Consider the following 22173-nt stretch of genomic DNA (forward strand, 5'->3'; position numbering starts at 1 on the left):
CCATGACCAACATTTTCACTTCATCCCGTGCTACAAAATTCTCGATACCCTGTGGAAAAATAGCAAATTCCATATTTCTTACCACAAAAAGACCAGCTGAACCCCACTGCTAACAGCAGCCTGCCACAGTGTATATACTGGCCCCTTTTCTCCTCTACTATATTCTGCAATGTTGACACTAGAAGCCACTGGAGGCATTCACCTCTGACCCCACCTGGATACTGTTTCCACATCAGCTTCTCCAGTCCAATCAGGTGCAGCCGTAGAATTCACGTTCCACCTGAGCAACAATGTTGAAGTACCTGGGCTGGGGGCTAGGTTGGGCCATTTGGGCTGAAGAGCTTGTTTAACTCTGATTGACATCTCTACATCATCTCACCAGTTCTAACAAGGCTGAATCTGTAAATCAGCTGGAATGTACATGAGGGGCACAGCCAGAGTTCTCCAGTGTAACATTGGCCCTTGTATACTGTAGTGCAGAACGACCTCCCTGTCCCACGGTCGTGAAACCACTACACATAATCACAGCACGCACAGGGAGACGGGCACAGGGTCAGCATACAATGCCCTCCATAATGTTTGGGATAAAGACCCATCATTTATTTATTTGCCTCTGAACTCCACAATTTGAGATTCGGAATAGAAAAAAAATCACATGTGCTTAAAGTGCACATTGTCAGATTTTATTAAAGGGTATTTTAATACATTTTGGTTTCACCATGTAGAAATTACAGCTGTGTTTATACATAGTTCCCCCATTTCAAGGCACTATAATGTTTGGGACACATGGCTTCACGGGTGTTTGTAATTGCTCAGGTGTGTTTAATTGGGTCCTTAATGCAGATATAAGAGAGTTCTCAGAACCTAGTCTTTCCATCACCTTTGGAAACTTTTATTGCTGTTTATCAACATGAGGACCAAAGTTGTGCCAATGAAAGTCAAAGAAGCCATTATGAGACTGAGAAACAAGAATAAAACTGTTAGAGACATCAGCCAAACAGACTTACCAAAATCAACTTTTTGGAACATCATTAACGCAACGGGACTGTTAGGCCAAGGAAGACCTTCACAGCTGATGACAGAAGAATTCTCTCTATAATAAAGAAAAATCCTCAAACACCTGTCTGACAGATCAGAAACACTCTTCATGAGTCAGGTGTGGATTTGTTAATGACCACTGTCCACAGAAGACTTCATGAACAGAAATACAGAGGCTACACTGCAAGATGCAAACCGCTGGTTAGCCGCAAAAATAGGATGGCCAGGTTAGTTTGCCAATAAGTGCTTAAAAGAGCAACCACAGTTCTGGAAAAAGGTCTTGTGAACAGATGAGACGAAGATTAACTTATATCAGAGTGATGGCAAGAGCAAAGTATGGAGGAGAGAAGGAACTGCCCAAGATCCAAAGCAGACCACCTCATCTGTGAAACACGGTGGTGGGGGTGTTATGGCCTGGGCATGTATGGCTGCTGAAGGTACTGGCTCACTTATCTTCATGGATGATACAACTGCTGATGGTAGTAGTATAATGAATTCTGAAGCGTATAGACACATCCTATCTGGTCAAGTTCAAACAAATGCCTCAAAACTCATTGGCCAGCGGTTCATTCTACAGCAAGACAATAATCCCAAACATACTTCTAAAGCATCAAAGGAGTGTTTCAAAGCTAAGAAACGGTAAATTCTTGAATGGCCAAGTCAATCACCCAATCTGAAACAATTGAACATGCCTTTTATATACTGAAGAGAAAACTGAAAGGGACTAGCCCCCAAATCAAGCTGAAGATGGCGGCAATACAGGCCTGGCAGAGCATCACCAGAGAAGACACCCAGTAACTGAAATCGCAGACTTCAAGCAGTCATTGTATGCAAAGGATATGCAACAAAATATTAAACATGACTACTTTCATTTACATGACATTGCTGTGTCCCAAACATTATGGTGCCCTGAAATGGGGCGACTATGTATAAACACTGCTGTAATTTCTACATGGTGAAACCAAAATATATAAAAATGTGCACTTTAACCACATGTGATTTTTTTCTATTGCAAATCTCAAATTTTGGAGTACAGAGGCAAATAAATAAATGATGGGTCTTTGTCCCAAACATTATGGAGGGCACTGTAGCTATTAGTGTTGGCCCACTTACCACAATTCCAACATCATCATGATATGGAAACGCTTGTCTTCATTGCAAAGTAAGCATGCAGGTACAGCAGGCAGTGAAGAAAGCTGGCCTTTATAACAAGAGGAATCTAATATAGGAGCAAATAGGTCCTTCTGCAGTTGTACAGAGCCCTAGTGAGACCATACCTGGAGTATTGTGTGCAGTTTTGGTCCCCTAATTTGAGGAAGGACATTCTTGCTATTGAGGGAGTGCAGCGTAGGTTTACAAGGTTAATTCCTGGGATGGCAGGACTGTCATATGCTGAGAGAATGGAGCATCTGGGTTTATACCCTCTGGAGTTTAGAAGAATGAGAGGGGATCTCATTGAAACATATAAGATTGTTAAGGGCTTGGACACACTAGAGGCAGGAAACATGTTCCCGATGTTGGGGAGTCCAGAACCAGGGGCCACAGTTTTAAGAATAAGGAGTAAGCCATTTAGAACGGAGACGAGGAAACACTTTTTCTCACTGAGAGTGGTGAGTCTGTGGAATTCTCTGCCTCAGAGGGTGGAGGAGGCAGGTTCTCTGGATGCTTTCAAGAGAGAGCTAGATAGGGCTCTTAAAAATAGCGGTCAGGGGATATGGGGAGAAGGCAGGAATGGGATGCTGATTGGGGATGATCAGCCATGATCACATTGAATGGCGGTGCTGGCTCGAAGGGCCAAATGGCCTACTCCTGCACCTATTGTCTATTGTCTATTGCGATAGGTAATGAGTACAAAAGTTGGGACATCATGATACAGCTGTAGAAACCGTGAGACCACACATGGGGTATTGAGTGCAGTTTGACTGAAAATACAGTATACAGCTGGTGATACAGAGGAATGCCAGAGACAAGACGACAGACAAAAACTGGACAGATGTTTACTCTGTAATAAAAGAACATTCATTTCAAGAACAATGAAATGTCATTGGTTACAGTGATTATATTGCTTGGCCCAGACCGGTCTACTAAATACATGTATAACTAGTCACATTGCAACCGTACCATTTAGTAGCAACACAAGTGCATGGTGTGGGGGGAGCCAGTGCTTTAAGTGACAATCTCATCAGCCAGCCTGGAGGTGAAATCTCCTTGCCCTGCACACTCACACACCCACCCTTTCACCCTGTCTACCAGCACTCTCACTCTCCCTCCATCAGCTGCACCCCTCACCCCCACCACTCTCAACCCCCATCTAGGTCTCCCCCTCACCCCCAACACTCACCCCCAACTCTCCCCCTCATCCCACCACTCTCCCCCTCACCCCCAACCACTCTCCCCCTCACCCCCAACTACTCTCCCCTCCCGTCTCCTCCCGCACTATCTCCCCCTCACCCCCGCAACTCTCCCCCTCAGCCTCACCACTCTGCCCCTCACACCACTCTCCCCCTCACCCCCAGTCTCACCCTCACACACACCACTCTCCCCCTGAGCCTCACCACTCTGCCCCTCATCCCAATCTCTCTTCCTCCATGTTTTTTCTATCTTCCGCGGATGTCAACTCTCTCGTAATACTAGTGTTCTCTCTCTCTCTCTCTCTCTTGCCTCACCTCTCCTTTCTGTCCCCTTTTACTCTTTCCTCTCTCACTTGCTCTGTCTGTGGTGAGCAGGAACAGTCAGTAGAGCTGCTGGAAGAAGATGAGTTGTGTCTCTGGATACGTGGGTGGTCGCAGTAGGTGCTCTGTGGATAGTGATGGTCCATCGCTCATGGGAAGCAACATTTGTTGCTGGTCCGCTCCCGCTCCCGCAGCCACACTGAGCGGTAAGTTCAACTCAGAATCCTCATGAGGCTCATGCTCAATAAAGTCAGCTCCTGGATCGCTCCTGTCTGTCCTCTTCACAGCTGGTTAGGAAAACAGATCAAACAAGATTAGGAATCCTGGCAATATTCTCCCAAACTCATCCCTCATTAGTACATTCGAGACTTCAATTTACTGAGATTCTAAACACGAGACGGGAGACTCGATCAAAGGATATAAAATGATGAGAGGTTTAGATAGGGCGAGATTGTCATATACTAGAGGGCAAAGGTGTAAAATCTGAGGGAAAAAGTTGAAAGTAGATTAATGAGGCAAGAATGTTTTTCACTGAGAGATTGGTGGGTGCCAGGAATGTGCTGCGAGGGGAGCTGTTGGGGGCAGACACCACAACAAGGTTTAAGAGGATTTTACACGGGCACATGAATATGCAGGTAGTAAAGAGATATGTCCCAAGTACACACAGATTGGATTAGTGTAGTTAGGCATCATGGTCGGTACAGACATTGTGAGCTGAAGGGTCTGTTCCTGTGCTGTACAGCTCTATATCCTATGTCCTTCAGACAGACTTCACCATGAATGGGTGATCACAAAATGTATCTTCATTTAACAAGTTGCCAAAGAGACGCGGAGAACTAGGTTATGCTTCTAGAGGCAGTTCTATGTGTGTTGAGAAGTTTGACTGGGTTAAACTAGGCTAAGGGACACATTAGCAGCTTTTAAGCACCAACCCTGACACGCTGGACTTTTGCAATGACATTTGATGAGTTGCTGGAAGTACGCACCATGCTCTTTACTGTTGTGCTTCTTTAAATTCTTCACATCAGAGTACAAGTTCCCGCACAATTCGCACACAAACGGTTTTTCACCTGAAAGAAACTCAGTCAAATGAATATTTTTGCAACGGTTCTTCTTCTTAACTTCCTTAAGAGGAGACAAGGACTTTAAGACTTTTGCCTTCCATCACAGTGAGGAGGTGCCTGGTAGACTCACTGTGGTGGATGTCAAACTGTGTTAAATGTGTGCTTTGTTGTTTTGTTCTATGTTATGACTGCAAGGTATATAATTTCGTTCAGACTGAAATGTCTGAATGACAATAAAGGATACTTAACTTAACTCCCTCTCCAGAAAGCTCCGGATTTTACAAGCTTCAATATTTAATCTGCCTCAACCCTTCAGTAGATCAATGCCCCTGAAAGGCTCTCTGTCCAATTTTCATCTTAAACTCGTTGTTCCATTTGTTCAGACATACGGAGGAAGACCAGGACTCATTGCCGAGTTGTGTTGTTGCAATGAGCTCGGCAATATGACACTGAAGCAGGCTGTAAACACTCAGGGTCTCCTCCGTACATTACAAACAGTAACAGTTCAAAAGCAATTCACTGGCTAAACAAACAGTTGTGAGTTTGCTCGAGGAACTACGTGAATACATTGGCCTATCGTGCGTGTGTCCAGTGCCGGGCTCCACTGCTGCCATTCATTTACCAACTGAAGCTGGGAAGCTTCTAGATAACTACTTTATCTAAGTTCATAAATTCTGCTGCGTGAGGATCCATGAAGCTGGCTCCTGGTTCCACGTACCTGTGTGCGATCGGGTGTGTTTATTCAGCTCTCCTGAAGAAATGAAGCTCTTATTACATGAGCGACAGCTATATGGCTTCTCACCTGAGAGAGATAGACAGAGATGAGCAAGGGCGGACAAAGGAGGAGGCAGCAAGAGCAAGAGCGAGGAAGTGGGATAGAGGGTGGGAAGAAAAAGCGAAAGGGAGGGAGAGCAGGCCACAGGCCCCAGGCAAACATCAGGCAAGGTGAGCAAGGGACGGGAAGGTATACCAGGGGAGGGGGAGATAGAGAAGGGATGGGGGGGGGGAGATAGGAGTGGGCAAGGGGAAAGAGCGGAAGCGGAAATAGAGTAGGAGGAGTGGTGGAGATAGGGCAGGTAGGGAGGTATGACAGGGGAAGGGGAGGTGGAGATACACCAGGGGAGGGAAGATAGGGTAGGGGAGGGGGAGGGCAGGGGGAAATAGGGCAGAGGGAGGTACAACAGTTGGGGATGTAGGGCAGGGGATGGGAAGTTATGGCAGGTGAAGGGGGTACAGCAGGTGAAGGGGGGGTACAGCAGGTGAAGGGGGTACAGCAGGTGAAGGGGGGGTACGGCAGGTGAAGGGGGGGTACGGCAGGTGAAGGGGGGGTACGGCAGGTGAAGGGGGGGTACGGCAGATGAAGGGGGGTACGGCAGGTGAAGGGGGGTACGGCACGTGAAGGGGGGGTACGGCAGGTGAAGGGGGGGTACGGCAGGTGAAGGGGGTACGGCAGGTGAAGGGGGTACGGCAGGTGAAGGGGGGTACGGCACGTGAAGGGGGGTACGGCAGGTGAAGGGGGGGTACGGCAGGTGAAGGGGGGTACAGCAGGTGAAGGGGGTACGGCAGGTGAAGGGGGGTACGGCAGGTGAAGAGGGGTACAGCCGGTGAAGTGGGGTACGGCAGGTGAGGGGGTACGGCAGGTGAGGGGGGGGGTACGGCAGGTGAGGGGGGTACGGCAGGTGAGGGGGGTACGGCAGGTGAGGGGGGTACGGCAGGCGAGGGGGGGTACGGCAGGTGAAGGGGGTATGGCAGGGGAGGGGGGGTATGGCAGGGGAGGGGGGGTACGGCAGGGGAGGGGGGTACGGCAGGGGAGGGGGGGTTACGGCAGGTGAAGGGGGGGTACGGCAGGGGACGGCAGGGGAGGGGGGGTACGGCAGGGGAGGGGGGGTACGGCAGGGGAGGGGGGGTACGGCAGGGGAGGGGGGTACGGCAGGGGAGGGGGGTACGGCAGGGGAGGGGGGGTACGGCAGGGGACGGCAGGGGAGGGGGGGTACGGCAGGGGAGGGGGGGTACGGCAGGGGAGGGGGGGGTACGGCAGGGGAGGGGGGGGGACGGCAGGGGACGGCAGGGGAGGGGGGGTACGGCAGGGGAGGGGGGGTATGGCAGGGGAGGGTACGGCAGGTGAAGGGGGGTACGGCAGGTGAAGGGGGGTACCATATAACCAAATAACAATTACAGCACGGAAACAGGCCATCTCGGCCCTACAAATCCGTGCCGAACAACTTTTTTCCCTTAGTCCCACCTGCCTGCACTCATACCTTAACCCTCCATTCCCTTCTCATCCATATGCCTATCCAATTTATTTTTAAATGATACCAACGAACCTGCCGCCACCACTTCCACTGGAAGCTCATTCCACACCGCTACCACTCTGAGTAAAGAAGTTCCCGCTCATGTTACCCCTAATCTTCTGTCCCTTAATTCTGAAGTCATGTCCTCTTGTTTGAATCTTCCCTATTCTCAAAGGGAAAAGCTTGATCACATCAACTCTGTCTATCCCTCTCATCATTTTAAAGACCTCTATCAAGTCCCCCCTTAACCTTCTGCGCTCCAGAGAATAAAGACCTAACTTATTCAACCTATCTCTGTAACTTAGTTGTTGAAAACCAGGCAACATTCTAGTAAATCTCCTCTGTACTCTCTCTATTTTGTTGACATCCTTCCTATAATTGGGCGACCAAAATTGTACACCATACTCCAGATTTGGTCTCACCAATGCCTTGTACAATTTTAACATTACATCCAAGCTTCTATACTCAATGCTCTGATTTATAAAGGCTAGCATACCAAAAGCTTTCTTTACCACCCTATCTATATGAGATTCCACCTTCAAGGAACTATGCACGGTTATTCCCAGATCCCTCTGTTCAACTGTATTCTTCAATTCCCTACCATTTATCATGTACGTCCTATTTTGATTTGTCCTGCCAAGGTGTAACACCTCACATTAGCTTTGGAAATCCTCTTCATTATCCACAACACCCCCTATCTTGGTATCATCTGCATACTTACTAATCCAATTTACCACCCCTTCATCCAGATCATTGATGTACATGACAAACAACAAAGGACCCAACACAGATCCCTGAGGCACCCCACTAGTCACCTGCCTCCAACCCGACAAACAGCCATCCACCATTACCCTCTGGCTTCTCCCATTCAGCCACTGCTGAATCCATCTTGCTATTCATTCCTGCATTTATACCCAACAGTTTAACCTTCTTAACCAACCTTCCATGAGGAACCTTGTCAAAGGCCTTACTAAAGTCCATATAGACAACATCCACTGCTTTACCCTCGTCAATTTCCCTAGTAACCTCTTCAAAAAATTCAAGAACATTAGTCAAACATGACCTTCCAGGCACAAATCCATGTTGACTGTTCCTAATCAGACCCTGTTTATCCAGATGCTTATATATATTATCTCTAAGTATCTTTTCCATTAATTTGCCCACCACTGAAGTCAAACTAACAGGTCTATAATTGCTAGGTTTACTCTTAGAACCCTTTTTAAACAATGGAACAACATGCGCAGTACGCCAATCCTCGGGGACTATTCCCGTTTCTAATGACATTTGAAATATTTCTGTCATAGCCCCGGCTATTTCTACACTAACTTCCCTCAATGTCCTAGGGAATATCCTGTCAGGACCTGGAGACATATCCACTTTTATATTTTTCAAAAGTGTCAGTACTTCTTTTACTTTGAAACTCATAGTATCCATAACTACTCTACTCGTTTCCCTTACCTCACATAATTCAATATCCTTCTCCTTGGTGAATACCGAAGAAAAGAAATTGTTCAATATCTCCCCCATCTCTTTTGGCTCTGCAGATAGCTGCCCACTCTGTTTCTCCAATGGACCAATTTTATCCCTCGTTTTCCTTTTGCTATTAATATAGCTGTAGAAACCCTTTGGATTTACTTTCACCTTACTTGCCAAAGCAACCTCATATCTTCTTTTAGCTTTTCTAATTTCTTTCTTAAGATTCTTTTTACATTCCTTATACTCCACAAGCACCTCATTTACTTCATGCTGACTATAATTATTGTAGATCTCCCTCTTTTTCCGAACAAGATGTCCAATTTCCCTTTCCAATTTTTACTGTTTCCTTTCAACCGAACAGGAACATAAAGATTCTCGTACTCTTAAAATTTCCCCTTTAAATGTCCACCATTTCTCTTCTACATCTTTCCCATAAAACAAAATGTCCCAGTCCACTCCTTTTAAATCATCTCGCATCTCATCAAAGTTAGCCTTTCTCCAATCAAAAATCTCAACCCTAGGTCCAGTTCTGACCTTCTCCATAATTATATTGAAACTAATGGTATTGTGATCACTGGACCCGAAGTGCTCCCCAACGCATACCTCCGCCACCTGTCCCGTCTCCTTTCCTAACAGGAGGTCCAGCACTGCCCCTCCTCTAGTAGGTACCTCTATGTATTGCTGCAAAAAACTATCCTGCACACATTTTACAAACTCCAAACCATCCAGCCCATTTACACAATGTGTTTCCCAGTCTATGTGTGGAAAGTTGAAATCTCCCACAATCACTACCTTGTGCTTACTACTAATATCTGCTATTTCCTTACATATTTGCTCTTCCAATTCTCGTTCCCCATTTGGCGGTCTATAAGTGTTGCTACACCTTTCCCACTTCTCAGTTCCACCCAAATAGCCTCCCTAGATGAGCCCTCCAATCTATCCTGCCAAAGCACTGCTGTTATCTTCCCTGACTAGCAATGCAACACCTCCACCTCTTGCCCCTCCAATTCTATCACACCTGAAGCAACGAAATCCTGGAATATTTAGTTTCCAATCACAGCCCTCCTGCAACCATGTTTCACTGATCGCCACAACATCATACTTCCAGGTGTCTATCCAGACTCTAAGCTCATCCACCTTTCTTACAATGCTCCTAGCATTAAAATATGCACATTTAAGAAACCCCCCGTCTCTTCTTCTCTGTTTATTTCCTTTTTTTTCGGCAGGTGAAGGGGGGTACTGCAGGTGAAGGGGGGTACGGCAGGTGAAGGGGAGTACGGCAGGTGAAGGGGGGGGGGGGTGCGGAACGTGAGGGGAATGGAGGGCCGAGGCACGATGGTGGGGACGGATAAGGAATCTCATGGCCATTCCATGGTACCTGTGTGTTTGCGTGAATGCGTGATGAGAGAACTGGAGACAGCAAAAGCCTTTCCACAGGTATCACAGATGTAGGGTTTCTCTCCCGTGTGACGTCGGACGTGATATGTGAGTGTGCTTGCCTGAGCAAAGCGCTGTCCACAACGGTCACAAACATATGGCTTCTCCCCACTGTGCTTCCTGGAGAAACAAAGACAGAGAAACAAACCACTGGGATTGAGCACTGGGAAACAGAGGACATGGACAAAAGATCCAGAAAAAACAGTACATGCATCATGATCTAGGATACGCTGCTGTCAGTAGATTTAATCATAACTTGACCATAACTAAATAACTAGAAGCTAGTCACAGAATGGCATTAAGGTTACCCATGGAAGGAAGCCATTCAGCCCATCAAATGCTTCATCCAAATGAGAGCATTCAGATAGTCCCACCACCTGTCCCATCTTTATGGCCCTGCAAATTCTTTCCTTTTAAACACTTATCTGTCTCCCGTTTTAACTGCACTGCATCCGTTTTACAAACCCTGTTAATGCAGTCTAGATTCCAACAACTCGTATCAAATGATTTTCCTCACATCACTTGTGTATTGCTTCTACATCTCCTGCCTTTTGGCCCTTCTGTTGACCTAATGTAAGCAGGTGTTTGTCGCACTCTTCAATATGATCAGGGTTATATGATCAGGACTGAGCCTTTACGTCAGGCACACTTTCCCTCACCACATCCCTCGGTTGCCTCAATAAATGTTGGAGCAGACCTGCAGGGTAGAGGGGTCCATTTGTGCTCTTAACTCAACTTAACTACATATCTACTTCCCGCTGAACACAATTCATTTGCTCACAAGTGTTTTTGACCAGTTTTCTATCCATGCTGCTACTGCCTGCTAATTATAGTCTTCACTTGTGTTAACTCTATCCAGGGACATCACTTCCCTCTAATAACTCCATGCTGCCTTCCACATTTGCTCAAATGACTGGTAATCTTATCTCTGACTGTTTAGGAGCTTTTGCACCTGCTTTTGTCCAAGCTGTAAACAGCAACATTTGCTATAGCATGGTTGTGCTGCAGCTAATGCTGCTGTTTACAGCTTGGACCTGGCTGCAGTCCTGACTTCAACCTGCCAGTGCAGATTGTGCAATCCCTCCAATCCCATGCAGTGTCCCCCTGTACTCCCGATTCTTCCCTCGTCACAGTAATGAGCTGGCAGACTGATTTACTAACGTAAACTACAGCTTTTCTTGGATGAATGACTAATGTGATCAAAGGTGAATTGATAGGCAGGTGAAATAGAATATGTTGTAGGAGTCAATGGAAAAAGGGTGACTGGAAGCCAGCGATGGGCTGAATGTCCTCCCAGGACTGTTGTTGCGAGAATCCCTGAATGTAGAGCTGTTTGGAAGGACAGGGTCTCTCACTTCCCACAATAATCGCAGATACATCCCATCTGAACCAGATCATTTTGCCTTTCTTTTCACTTAATCTATTCATTTTTAAGGGTCAGAACTGCAATTATACTTTCCTTTGCCTCGACTCCAGGAGAATCTACCTCCTTTTAAAAGACTCTTTTAATACTTTAGCACCTTGTGTAGATTTCTTGTTTGGTCTCTGATTATCAAGGGAGTCAGGGGTAATGGGTAGAAGGCAGGAACATGTGGTTAAGAAGGAAGGACAGATCAGCCAAGATTGAACAGTGGAGTAGACTTGTGTATGAAGGAACTGCAGATGCTGGTTAAAAAACTAAGATAGACACAAAATGTTGGAGTAACTCAGCAGGACAGGCAGAATCTCTGGAGAGAAGGAATAGGTGACGTTCGGGTAAAGACCCTTCTTCAGACTGATGTCAGGGGGTAGGGAGATAGATAGATAAGGAAGTGTGAAGGTGTGAAAACAGGGCAAAGGGAATGCGGATCAAGGATAATGTAGAATAGATCATTGCTGGCTGGGAGAAGGTAACAACAATGCAAACAGAGATAACCAGCATCTGCAGTTCCTTCATACACAAGTCTACTCTGCTGTTCAATCATAGCTGATCTGTCCTTCCATCTTAACCACATGTTCCTGCCTCCTTCCCATAACCCCTGACACGCTTGCTAATCCCTCCTCTTTCCCAGTTCTCGGACCAATCTTAATGTCTCTGGGTACATTTTATCTGCTTTGTTTGTGAGGGGCCCGTCTCTCTATAGTTATCCTTTACCCCTGAATATATTGATAGCATCTCTTTGGATTCTCCTTAATCATCCACGACAACGCTTTTTGCCCTCCTGATTTCCTTCTTAAGTATGCTTCTCAATGCTCTGTACTCATCCAGGGATTCACCAATGACAGCTGCCATGACTCGTGTATCCAGACCAGAACTTCAATGTTTCTTGTCATCCCCAGGGCTCCTTGCTCCTGCTGGCCTTGCCCTCACTCTAACAAGTACATTTACACTTCCACTTCTTAAGACTACATTTAGACTTCCACTTATCTCACTTTAAAAGGTTCCCATTGTCCTTTGCCTGCAAACAATCAATTCCAATGAACTTTTGCAAACTTCCAACTAATACCATAAACATTTGCCAAGTTAACTCGTGGACTCATGAAAACTCCGTCCGTTTTCATGATGTTTTAAAACTAATTGAACCTAGTCGCTGTTCCCAAAATGCTCCCACACTGACACTTCCATCGACATTAGAACTTTATATATTATATAAAGGGCCTTTGTATATTGCCTGAAGAAACGTTCCTGAACACACTCAACATATTCCAACCTATCTAAGCCCTGAGCATTATGGCAGTTCCAGTCTGGGTTCTGAAAGTTAAAATCTCTGACCTGACTCTGATATCCATGCTTCTGGCCTCACAGAGATAGAAGTAGAGAGGAGGGACAATTTCACCATTGATTAGTGGAACATCACGGCAGATATTGTGAAGTTCCTTTAATCAAGAAGAGAGGATATCCCAGCAGAACATCCAGCAAGACCACACGGGCAGAACGTAGAAATAAGAAAGTTATCCATGTTCTCCAGCGACACTGCCTACCTAACCTGCTAAGTTACTCCAGCAATTTGTGTCTTTTTTTGTAAACTAGCATTTGCAGTTCCTTGTTTCGACAAAAAGAAAATTGTATTCACTTTGATGGGATTATAATCTAGCTCCCCCAACGGAGTGGGATTTAGAGGAGCTTATATTAGGGAATTCACAGATAAACATAGGAATAATATGGTTGTAATAGTAAGTGATTTTAACTTCCTTAATATATTGGCTGGGACTGCCTTTGTGTTAATGGAGTCACTGGATCAAAATTTATCAAGTGTGTCCAGGCGAGTTTTGTGAAGCACTGTGTGACAACCCTACAGGAGGACGACTACACCTCAAGAATGAGGCTGGGTAAGTGGTTGATGGTGCAAGTGGACAAACTCTTGGGACTGCTGACCATTACTTTATTAGTTTCAAGATAATCCTGGAAAAAGATAGGATTGGCCCTTAAATTAACATCCAAAATAGGGAGAAAATTATCATTTAGATGGCATCAGGCAGAAACATGCGAAAGCTGATGGGGAGAGGCTGCTTTCCGTTAAAGGGACATATCGCACATGGGTGGTTTTAAGAGTTTGACTGGAAGAGTTCAGGGTTAGCATGTTCTTGTTATACTAAAGGCTGGGCTGGCATGATTAGGGAAGCTTGTTTGCAAAGGCATGTCGACGATCTGGTCAGGAAAAGGGAAGTGGCACGAGTCATGGACAGGCAGTTGCCCAGTTCCTATACACCTATCCTCACTGATTGTGGTCTGTTGGTCAGGTCGCGGATCCAGTTGCAGAGATGAGTGTTGACTCCAGGTCATCCTCTACGATAATCCTCAACACTGGTGCCCCGCATTCTCAGCCCTCTCCTTTCCTCGACTGTGCAGCCGAGTACAAATTTAACAATCTACAAATTTGGGGATGACAGCACTGTAGTGGGCTGGATATCAAATAGACAAGATGGAGTAGAGAAAGGAGATTGAGAATCTCATAACCTAGCGTCAAGACAACAACCTTTCTCTCAATGTCAGCAAGACAAAAGAGATAGTGATCAACTTCAGAAAATGAAGCGGTATACAAACATTGACGGGGCCAAAGTAGAGATGGTTGAATGCTTCAAGTTCCTAGGAGTAAATATCACCAGCAACTTGTCCTGGACAAACCATATCGAAGCAATGGCCAAGAAAGCACACCAACACCTCTACTTCCTTAGAAGGCCTCGGAAATTCGGCATGTCCCCAACAACTCTCACCAATTTCTAGAAATGCATCATAGAATAGTTTAGTAACAGCTCCATACAAGACTGTAAGAAATTGCAGAAAATTGTGGACGCAGCCAGACCATCGCACAAACCAATCTCTCTTCCAATGACTTAATCTACACTTCATGCTGCCTTGGTAAGATCCCCAGCATAATCAAGGGCTTCTCACCCGAGTCACTCCCTGTTCTCCGCTCTCCCATCAGGCGAGAGGTATGGAAGCGTGAAAACGCATACCCCCAGATTCAGGGATTCTGTTTATTCTCAGCTGTTATCAGGCAACTGAACCATCCTATCACCAAATAGAGAGCGGTTCTGAACTACCATCTACCTCTTTGGAGACCCTCGGACTATCTTTAATCAGACCTTACTGGATTTTATCTTGCACTAAACATTATTCCCTTCATCCTGTAGACGGCTCAATTGTAATCATGTATAGTTTTTCCGCTAATTGGATAGCACGCAACAAAAAAGCATTTCACTGTACCTCAGTACACGTGATAATTAACTAAACTAAAACCAAACTGAAGGGCCTAATTCCATGGTATGTGGTTCCACAGCTTTTCTTTCTAGCCGTGTTCAGAAGCCCAGAATTTCCCAGATATTTAACTATCTTATTTAATATTTAACCAGATATTTCAAATTAATTTCTTAATTAAATTAGTAATCCTTTGCTATATATTTCTTTATACATTAATATATAGTTCAATCCCAAAAGCAACAGAAAAGGTCCTTGAATGCATTTAATAACAGGAGAAATTCTGCAGCTCTGCTGCCCCGATGAGAGAACACAAGCTTCACATGAGGCGTTACACCTCCATTACCTGGCATGGATTTTGAGGTTACTGGAAGTCGCAAACTGCAAGTTGCAAACGTCACAAGAGTATGGCTTTTTTTCGCCATGGTGCATGCGATTGTGGAAGACTAGCTGGCATTTTTGAGCAAAGCTTTTATCACACATGTCACACTGATAGGGCTTCTCACCTGCAACAGGTTACAGAAGTCAGTCAGTAGGCAGCCAGTGCAAACAGAAACTCTCATTAGAAAATGAGAACATACCCTCATTTTACAGAGCAAACCAGCTGACTAATGGCATCAACCAGTTCTCAAAGAACAGTGAATGTGGAGCCACAGGTACTACTTGGGCTGGAGGTTTTGAGAACTCGGAGTATGTCCTGAGGTGAAGGTCACAGGTTGGTAAATGGCAGTTACATTAGTCATAGGGGACTCCCCATGATAAAGACTGGGAAGCATGTGGTGACCTGCCCTCTGTCAACAGTTCCATCATTATCAGTTCCACCCACCTTCTCATTGTCCCTGAACGTCTGCTTACACGGTGAAAGGTCTTCACCCACAAGTACTGCGCCCAACAAAGACATGTTCTCGCAGGTACCATGCCCAAGTTACACACTGGCAAATCATTCCCCACCAATACCGTACCCCAGTGTTATGTAATGACAAACCCATGCCCACTAGTACTATACCCCAGTGTTATACAGTGACAGATTTGTCCCCACCAGTACTATACTCCAGTTTAATGCAGTGACAGATCCTTCCCCACTGGTGCTGTACCCCAGTGTTATACAGCGACTGTCCAGACTACACCAGTACTGTACCCCAGTGTTATGCAGTGATAGACTCGTCCCCACCAGTTATACAGCAACAGACCAGTTCTGTACCACAGTGTTATACAGCAACAGTTCCATCCCCACCAGTACTGTACCCCAGTGTTAAACACTGACAGATTTATCTCCACTAATGCTCTGCCAGTGTAATACAGTGATAGACCTGTACCATTGTACCCCGATAATACGGTACCAAATGTGTATCTACCAATCTACTTTGATTTTTTGTTGCCATATCTACAGTTTTATGCAGTCATCCTGTGCCATGCGGTACTGATCCCCCATGTTATACACTGACTGTTTTCTACCCACCCTTGATTTGATGGTATATCCTGGTTTTGAAGATTTGGTATTAAAACGCTACCATCCATGTTACTGAAATCCCAGTGACAATAATATGCAATTTGAATTCTATTAATGTAAATTGCATTTCATTGCCTGGTTGCTGGTCACCTGTATGGGTTCTGACATGAGTTTTCAGCTGGTTGCATTGAGTAAATGCCTTTGCACACAGCTGACACACGTAGGGCTTCAGTCCTTTGTGAATCCTCATGTGTCGCCGCAGGCTGCTGGCTTCAGAGAAGACCTTGCCGCACATGTTACAGATGGGCCTCAGCTTCAGGTGCTTCCTGCTGTGCTCTGACTCAGCACAGCCATGTCCACCGGACAGTCTCGATTTACTCTTTTCCGATAACGAGCCGTTTCGTTGCAAGCGTCTCCGATTCTGCTTCCCATTTGTCTTCTGAACCATTATGCTTTCAGTAAAAATACTTTGATAATCATTACACAAGACGGAGTGCGAAACAGCATTAGATGGGTGGACAGTGTTGATCGTGTCTGACTGTGGAGTGCTCACATAATTCACTCTCCTCTCGGGTTTCCTCATGCTGCAGACACTTCTTGCTTTAAGTCTTGTACACTTCAGCTCACTGATGTCACTCACTTGCAGGACCAGGTTCAGGTCAGCCTTTTCTTCCTTTGTTTCTCTGCTTCCTGACAATGTGTCCAAGCTTTTTGAATGTAATTGTAATTCCTCTATTTTGAGATCACAATCAACTTGAGGAACAGGCAACAGACCTTCTTCACAGCCAAGCAATGATGCTGGTCCTTGCTGTACAATGTCCACCTTTGTCCCTGCCGAGGGGAAGTAGCTGCCTGGCTCTGCATTCACCTGTGAGTCAGATGGCGCTTTCACAACAGTGTCCAGGTTAACAAGCGGCTCCATCTTTGCTTCACATATTCTCAGCACCTCCTCCATCTGCAGGTAACCAGCAGCTGCCTGGATCGCGGCAGCATTGCATCTGTGGATACAACAGATAAATCACAACAGCGTCAGTCAAACAACTCTGGAAACAGGAGTGATCGGGCCACTCCAGGACAGGCGACACAAGACACAATGTGTGCTTCTGACAACCATGCACATCAAACTCCTTTCCGTTTTCACAGGTTTGACGGCAACTAATAGATAGAAAGCAGAAATATCACAAAAATAGTTAATATAGAGTATCGAAAGTAGACACAAAATGGGTAACTCAGCGGGCGAGGCAGCATCTCTGGAGAGAAGGAATGGGCGACGTTTCGGGTCGAGACCCTTCTTCAGACTGATGTCAGGGGCGGGCCAAAGATAGAATGTAGGCAGAGACAGTAAGACTAATGGGAGAACTGGGAAGTGGAAGGGGATGGAGAGAGAAACCACTCTGAAGTTAGGAGAAGACAGTGGTTGTTCTGCAGAGGAACACCCAAGACAGAGTAGGAACAGGGCACCATCAGCCCCCTCAAGCCCCCACAGCCATCTCACGGCCGATCTCCACTTCGCCTCAACTCCTCTCCTGTGCCTGCTTCCCACAACTCTTACTGCCCCCATCTTTCCAAAATCTATCTCCCTGCAATAATCTAGCCTCTACAACCCCACCCCCCTCGTAGAGAATTCCAGATATTCACCACTCTATGGGTGGTTTCCTGTCCACCTGTTTCTGTCCCCTGATCCTATACTATGCCTCTACATTCCAGAATCTTTAGTGGAAACATTTCAATGTAGACGTCATGTCCCCTGAGGCTCTCGTGCTTCAACAGGTTGCCCCTCATTCCTCAAGTCTTCATCAGTACAGATCCAGCTTCTTCAGCAATCTGACCCTGTTACCACGCACACTGACCCTGGTTACCACACACTGGGCCCTGGTTACCACGCACTGGGCCCTGGTTACCACGCACTGGGCCCTGGTTACCACACTGGGCCCTGGTTACCACACACTGGGCCATGGTTACCACACACTGGGCCGTGGTTACCACACACTGGGCCCTGGTTACCACACTGGGCCATGGTTACCACACACTGGGCCCTGGTTACCACACTGGGCCCTGGTTACCACACACTGGGCCATGGTTACCACACACTGGGCCCTGGTTACCACACACTGGGCCCTGGTTACCACACTGGGCTCTGGTTACCACACACTGGGCCCTGGTTACCACACACTGGGCCCTGGTTACCACACACTGGGCCCTGGTTACCACACACTGGGCTCTGGTTACCACACTGGGCCCTGGTTACCACACACTGGGCCCTGGTTACCACACACTGGGCCCTGGTTACCACACTGGGCCCTGGTTACCACACACTGGGCCCTGGTTACCACACACTGGGCCCTGGTTACCACACACTGGGCCCTGGTTACCACACACTGGGCCCTGGTTACCACACACTGGGCCCTGGTTACCACACACTGGGCCCTGGTTACCACACACTGGGCCCTGGTTACCACACACTGGGCCCTGGTTACCACACACTGGGCTCTGGTTACCACACACTGGGCCCTGGTTACCACACACTGGGCCCTGGTTACCACACACTGGGCCCTGGTTACCACACACTGGGCCCTGGTTACCACACTGGGCCCTGGTTACCACACTGGGCCCTGGTTACCACACTGGGCCCTGGTTACCACACACTGGGCCCTGGTTACCACACACTGGGCTCTGGTTACCACACATTGACCCTTGGTTACCACACACTGGGCCCTTGTTACCACACACTGACCCTTATTACCAGACTCCCACTCAGACACCAGCAGTGCAGTTTGATGCGGAAGTCTTTATTGACATTGTTCTCGTGTGCCACAACTGGCTAACCAGCGGCTCCATTGGCATGTGGGATTGAGATGTAGTTGCAATGACAAAAACATCGCTCAGAGTTTTGTGTTCTTTATTTGTGCAGTTTGCGATGGTCAATGTAATTAAAAGCATCACGCACCTCTGCATCAACTTCCCACTCTCACCAAACCTTGAACCATGCATCACCCTGCACTCTAACCCGATCGTTGAAGAGAAACAATTCTCACCCATCGATGTGGATGTTGCCAGTGTACACAAAGTCCAGCAGCTTCTGAAACCCATCTGAGCTGACGCGGTTGTGATCAAGGAACACAACATCGGTGTCCAGCGAGTGCCCACAAACGGCTCGGAAGTAGTTGCTGAATGCAGCGAGAACGTTCCGGTGAGCCTTGAACTGCAACTGGCCAATGATGACAGTGCAGTCACATAGGAAGCCGTCCATGCGCTGGCGCTGCAGCTGGTCCAGCAGCTGCTTGCAGTGATGCACCTGCTGCATTGCTGCAGCTGCAGAGTGCGGTCCGACGTAAGCTGCAAATCAGTAAACGCATCAGAAATGCTCACCATGGTTCAGATTAAAAGATATTTAAAAATTCCTACTTTTCTTTAATCTCCATCCCCATTAGCTGTTGTTAATCAAACAAACTTACTCAGTAAAAACATTTCTTCTGAAATAAGATTGTTTCCAATGAAACACATATAGTCACCAGTTAAAAAAAAGACCAACTCATCCATGCCGACCAAGATGCCTGCCTACCTAAACTGGTCTTATTTGCATTTAGCCCATTTTCCTCTAACCCTTTCCTCTCCATATACCAGTCCAAATGTATTTTAAACATTTTAATTGTACTTTATTCAGCTTCCTTTATTCCCTGTAACGCATGAGGTTGAGAGGTAATTTTACTGATCAAATCACAAGGGGAAAACCAAGGGTGAATGTATGGAGTTTCCTAGCCAGAGTTGGGGAATTGAAAACCAAAGGGCGTAAGTTTAAGATGAGAGGGGAAAGGTTTAATAGGATCCTAAGTGGCAACTTTTTAAACACAAAGGGTGGATGGTTTATGGAACGATCTGGCAGAGGAAGTGGTTGCGGCGGGTACTATAATAGCATTTAAAAGACATTTGGACAGGTTTGTGGATAGGAAAGATTAATAGGGATACGAGTCCAATGTGGGCAAATGGGGCTAGCTTAAGCATCTTGGTCGGCAAAGACGATTTGGTCCTACCTAGTTGCTGTAATGTAGCTGTTCCTGCACCGTGCTCTAGAAGACAGCATCTATCCTCAAGGATCTCCAGCATCTGGGCCGTGCCATCTTCTCATTGCTACCGTCGGGCAAGAGGTACAAAAGTCTCACGTCCCACACCACCAGGTTCAGGAACAGCTACATTATAACAACTATCAGATATTTGAACGGGCCTGCACAACCCTAATCCTACCTCATCAATGGACATGACAGACTACCTCTGGAACTACCAAGGACTTGTTTTCTAATTATGTTTCTATTCAATGTCTTATTTTGTACAGTCGTTATCTTTTCTCTCTCTTGTATAACTTAAGGAATAATTTATGGATTATGTGTTGTCTGAGTCTATGTGCCTATGATGCAACTGCAAGATTTTCAATCTACCTGTCTGTCACCGAACGTGTATTTGACAATAAATTCAACTCAACATGAGTTGACAGGGAATCAGGAAGGCTAAAGGGGCCATGAAATGTCCTTGACCGATAATATTAAAGAGAATCCCAAGGCATTCAATACCTACATTAAACGTAATTGGATAAGCAGCTGTCATAGATCTGTACAGCACTGAAACAGGACTTTTGGTCCAACTAATTCATGCCCACCAAGGTGCTTAATTGAGGTAGTCGAATTTGCTAGTGCCTGGCGCATATCCCTTCAAACTTTTCCTAAGCATGCAGACACAAGAGACTGCACGCGCTGGAATCTTGAACAAAAAACTGGCATTTCAGAAACTTGCCTTACCTCATTCCCCAACAGGAGGTTCAGTGCAGTGCCCTTTCTAATAAGTGCCTATATATATTGATCAGGAAAGTTTCTTGAACACACAGCCACATTGGGTCATCCCTCAAGATAACATCTCCAAAACATATCCCGCTGAGTTACTCCAGCTTTTTGTGTCAATCATTAGTTATGTCCTCCCTCTTCAAAGGACCCTGTCATCCTCTACCTTCACCCCTACTGCTTTTTAGCATCTGTGTGTTGGCACATTGAGCTGCCAGTCTGCCCTTCCCGTGTTGTGGCTCCAATATCCTGAATCCCTTCAACCCCATTCACACCCTGACATTGTCTGCCTCACCATCGTTTCTTTCTCCACTCCCTCCTTTTCATTCTCTATCTCTCACTTTCTTGCTTTTCACCTCTCCCTTCTCTCCCCTCTCTCCCTTCTCCCTTCTCTCCCCTTCTCTCCCCTCCCTCTCTCTGTATCTATATCTCCCTCCCTCTCCCTCCATCCACCTCTCCCCTCTTTTTCTCTCTCCCTCTCACACATCCCTCTCCCTCACACACCCCGTCACACACACACATCTACACACATATATACATATATATATATCACACACATCTCTCTCCCGTTCTTTCTTTTCTCACCTCAGCCACTTTCAAGCCGCCATTCCCGGTGACGTCACGCGCCGTGACCCCGACGGAGAGGGCAGCGTCGACGTCAGCGGAGGGAGGGAGAGAGGGAAGGTGGGAGAGAGGGAGAGGGAGAGGGAGAGGGAGAGAGGGAAGGTGGGAGAGATGGAGAGGGAGAGAGAGAGTCCGGGTGGTGAAGGGACGGGCCGTGTCTATCCACACTGACCACCGTTAGTGCCGTGTTCCAGCGCTTGTTCCGGCGCCAACACATTTGCGAGTCTCTGCTTCTTCCACCGTTCCCGGGCCCGGCCCCTCCCTCCCTCCTATAGCGGGCGGATCTTTAGGACCGTTGCTAAATGTACTAGCAATGTTACAAAATGTTGAGATGTAAAAAATCAAGTCTGAAATTAATCCCATCAGATAAAGCATAAAAATAAGTTTAATTTGACACCTAATTCACTTTCATATCTTCAGTATTAAAAAAGGTATGGGCATTTCCATACTCGGAAATTAGCATCTAGTTGCTTTTCCATTGACTTAACACAAAAGCTGTGATCGAGGACAGTCAAAAGCCCATAACGTTATTAAAATTTAAGAGAACAGAAAGAAATTTTCAGATTATAGATTGAAGCATTCTGAAACAAATATTAAACAATCTTACTTGGATG

At 46.4% G+C, this 22173-nt stretch overlaps 1 protein-coding gene across 3 annotated transcripts; it reads right to left on the reverse strand.

Annotated features, from left to right (window-relative positions):
- Nucleotides 1–3517: 3517 nt before the first annotated feature.
- Nucleotides 3518–21816, reverse strand: mynn (myoneurin). Of its 3 annotated transcripts, none has more exons than XM_033032202.1 (8): nt 21521–21816; nt 19142–19442; nt 16257–17104; nt 15003–15162; nt 9920–10098; nt 5493–5576; nt 4697–4780; nt 3518–3997 (listed from the first exon to the last, which is right to left on the reverse strand). In XM_033032202.1, the coding sequence occupies exons 2-8, from the start codon at nt 19408–19410 to the stop codon at nt 3771–3773; spliced, it is 1851 nt and encodes a 616-aa protein (XP_032888093.1). In that variant the 5' UTR covers nt 19411–19442; nt 21521–21816; the 3' UTR covers nt 3518–3770. The 3 variants fall into 3 exon arrangements, with proteins under 3 accessions (XP_032888093.1, XP_032888094.1, XP_032888095.1); XM_033032203.1 differs by lacking the exon at nt 21521–21816 and adding an exon at nt 20897–20972; XM_033032204.1 differs by lacking the exon at nt 19142–19442 and having other exon boundaries at nt 3519–3997.
- Nucleotides 21817–22173: the final 357 nt, after the last annotated feature.

This window comes from Amblyraja radiata, chromosome 13 (assembly GCF_010909765.2).
Source record: "Amblyraja radiata isolate CabotCenter1 chromosome 13, sAmbRad1.1.pri, whole genome shotgun sequence".
In the NCBI taxonomy this organism is placed as follows: Eukaryota; Metazoa; Chordata; class Chondrichthyes; order Rajiformes; family Rajidae; genus Amblyraja; species Amblyraja radiata.

Excerpts from the sequence above, each read along its gene's own strand:
- mynn (XM_033032202.1), bottom strand. The coding sequence starts at position 19,410 with ATGCAGCAGGTGCATCACTGCAAGCAGCTGCTGGACCAGCTGCAGCGC. Across the intron at positions 15,163-16,256 it reads TCATGTCAGAACCCATACAG|GTGAGAAGCCCTATCAGTGT; the intron begins GTGACCAGCAAC and ends AACCTGTTGCAG. Across the intron at positions 3,998-4,696 it reads GCACAACAGTAAAGAGCATG|CTGTGAAGAGGACAGACAGG; the intron begins GTGCGTACTTCC and ends TTTCCTAACCAG.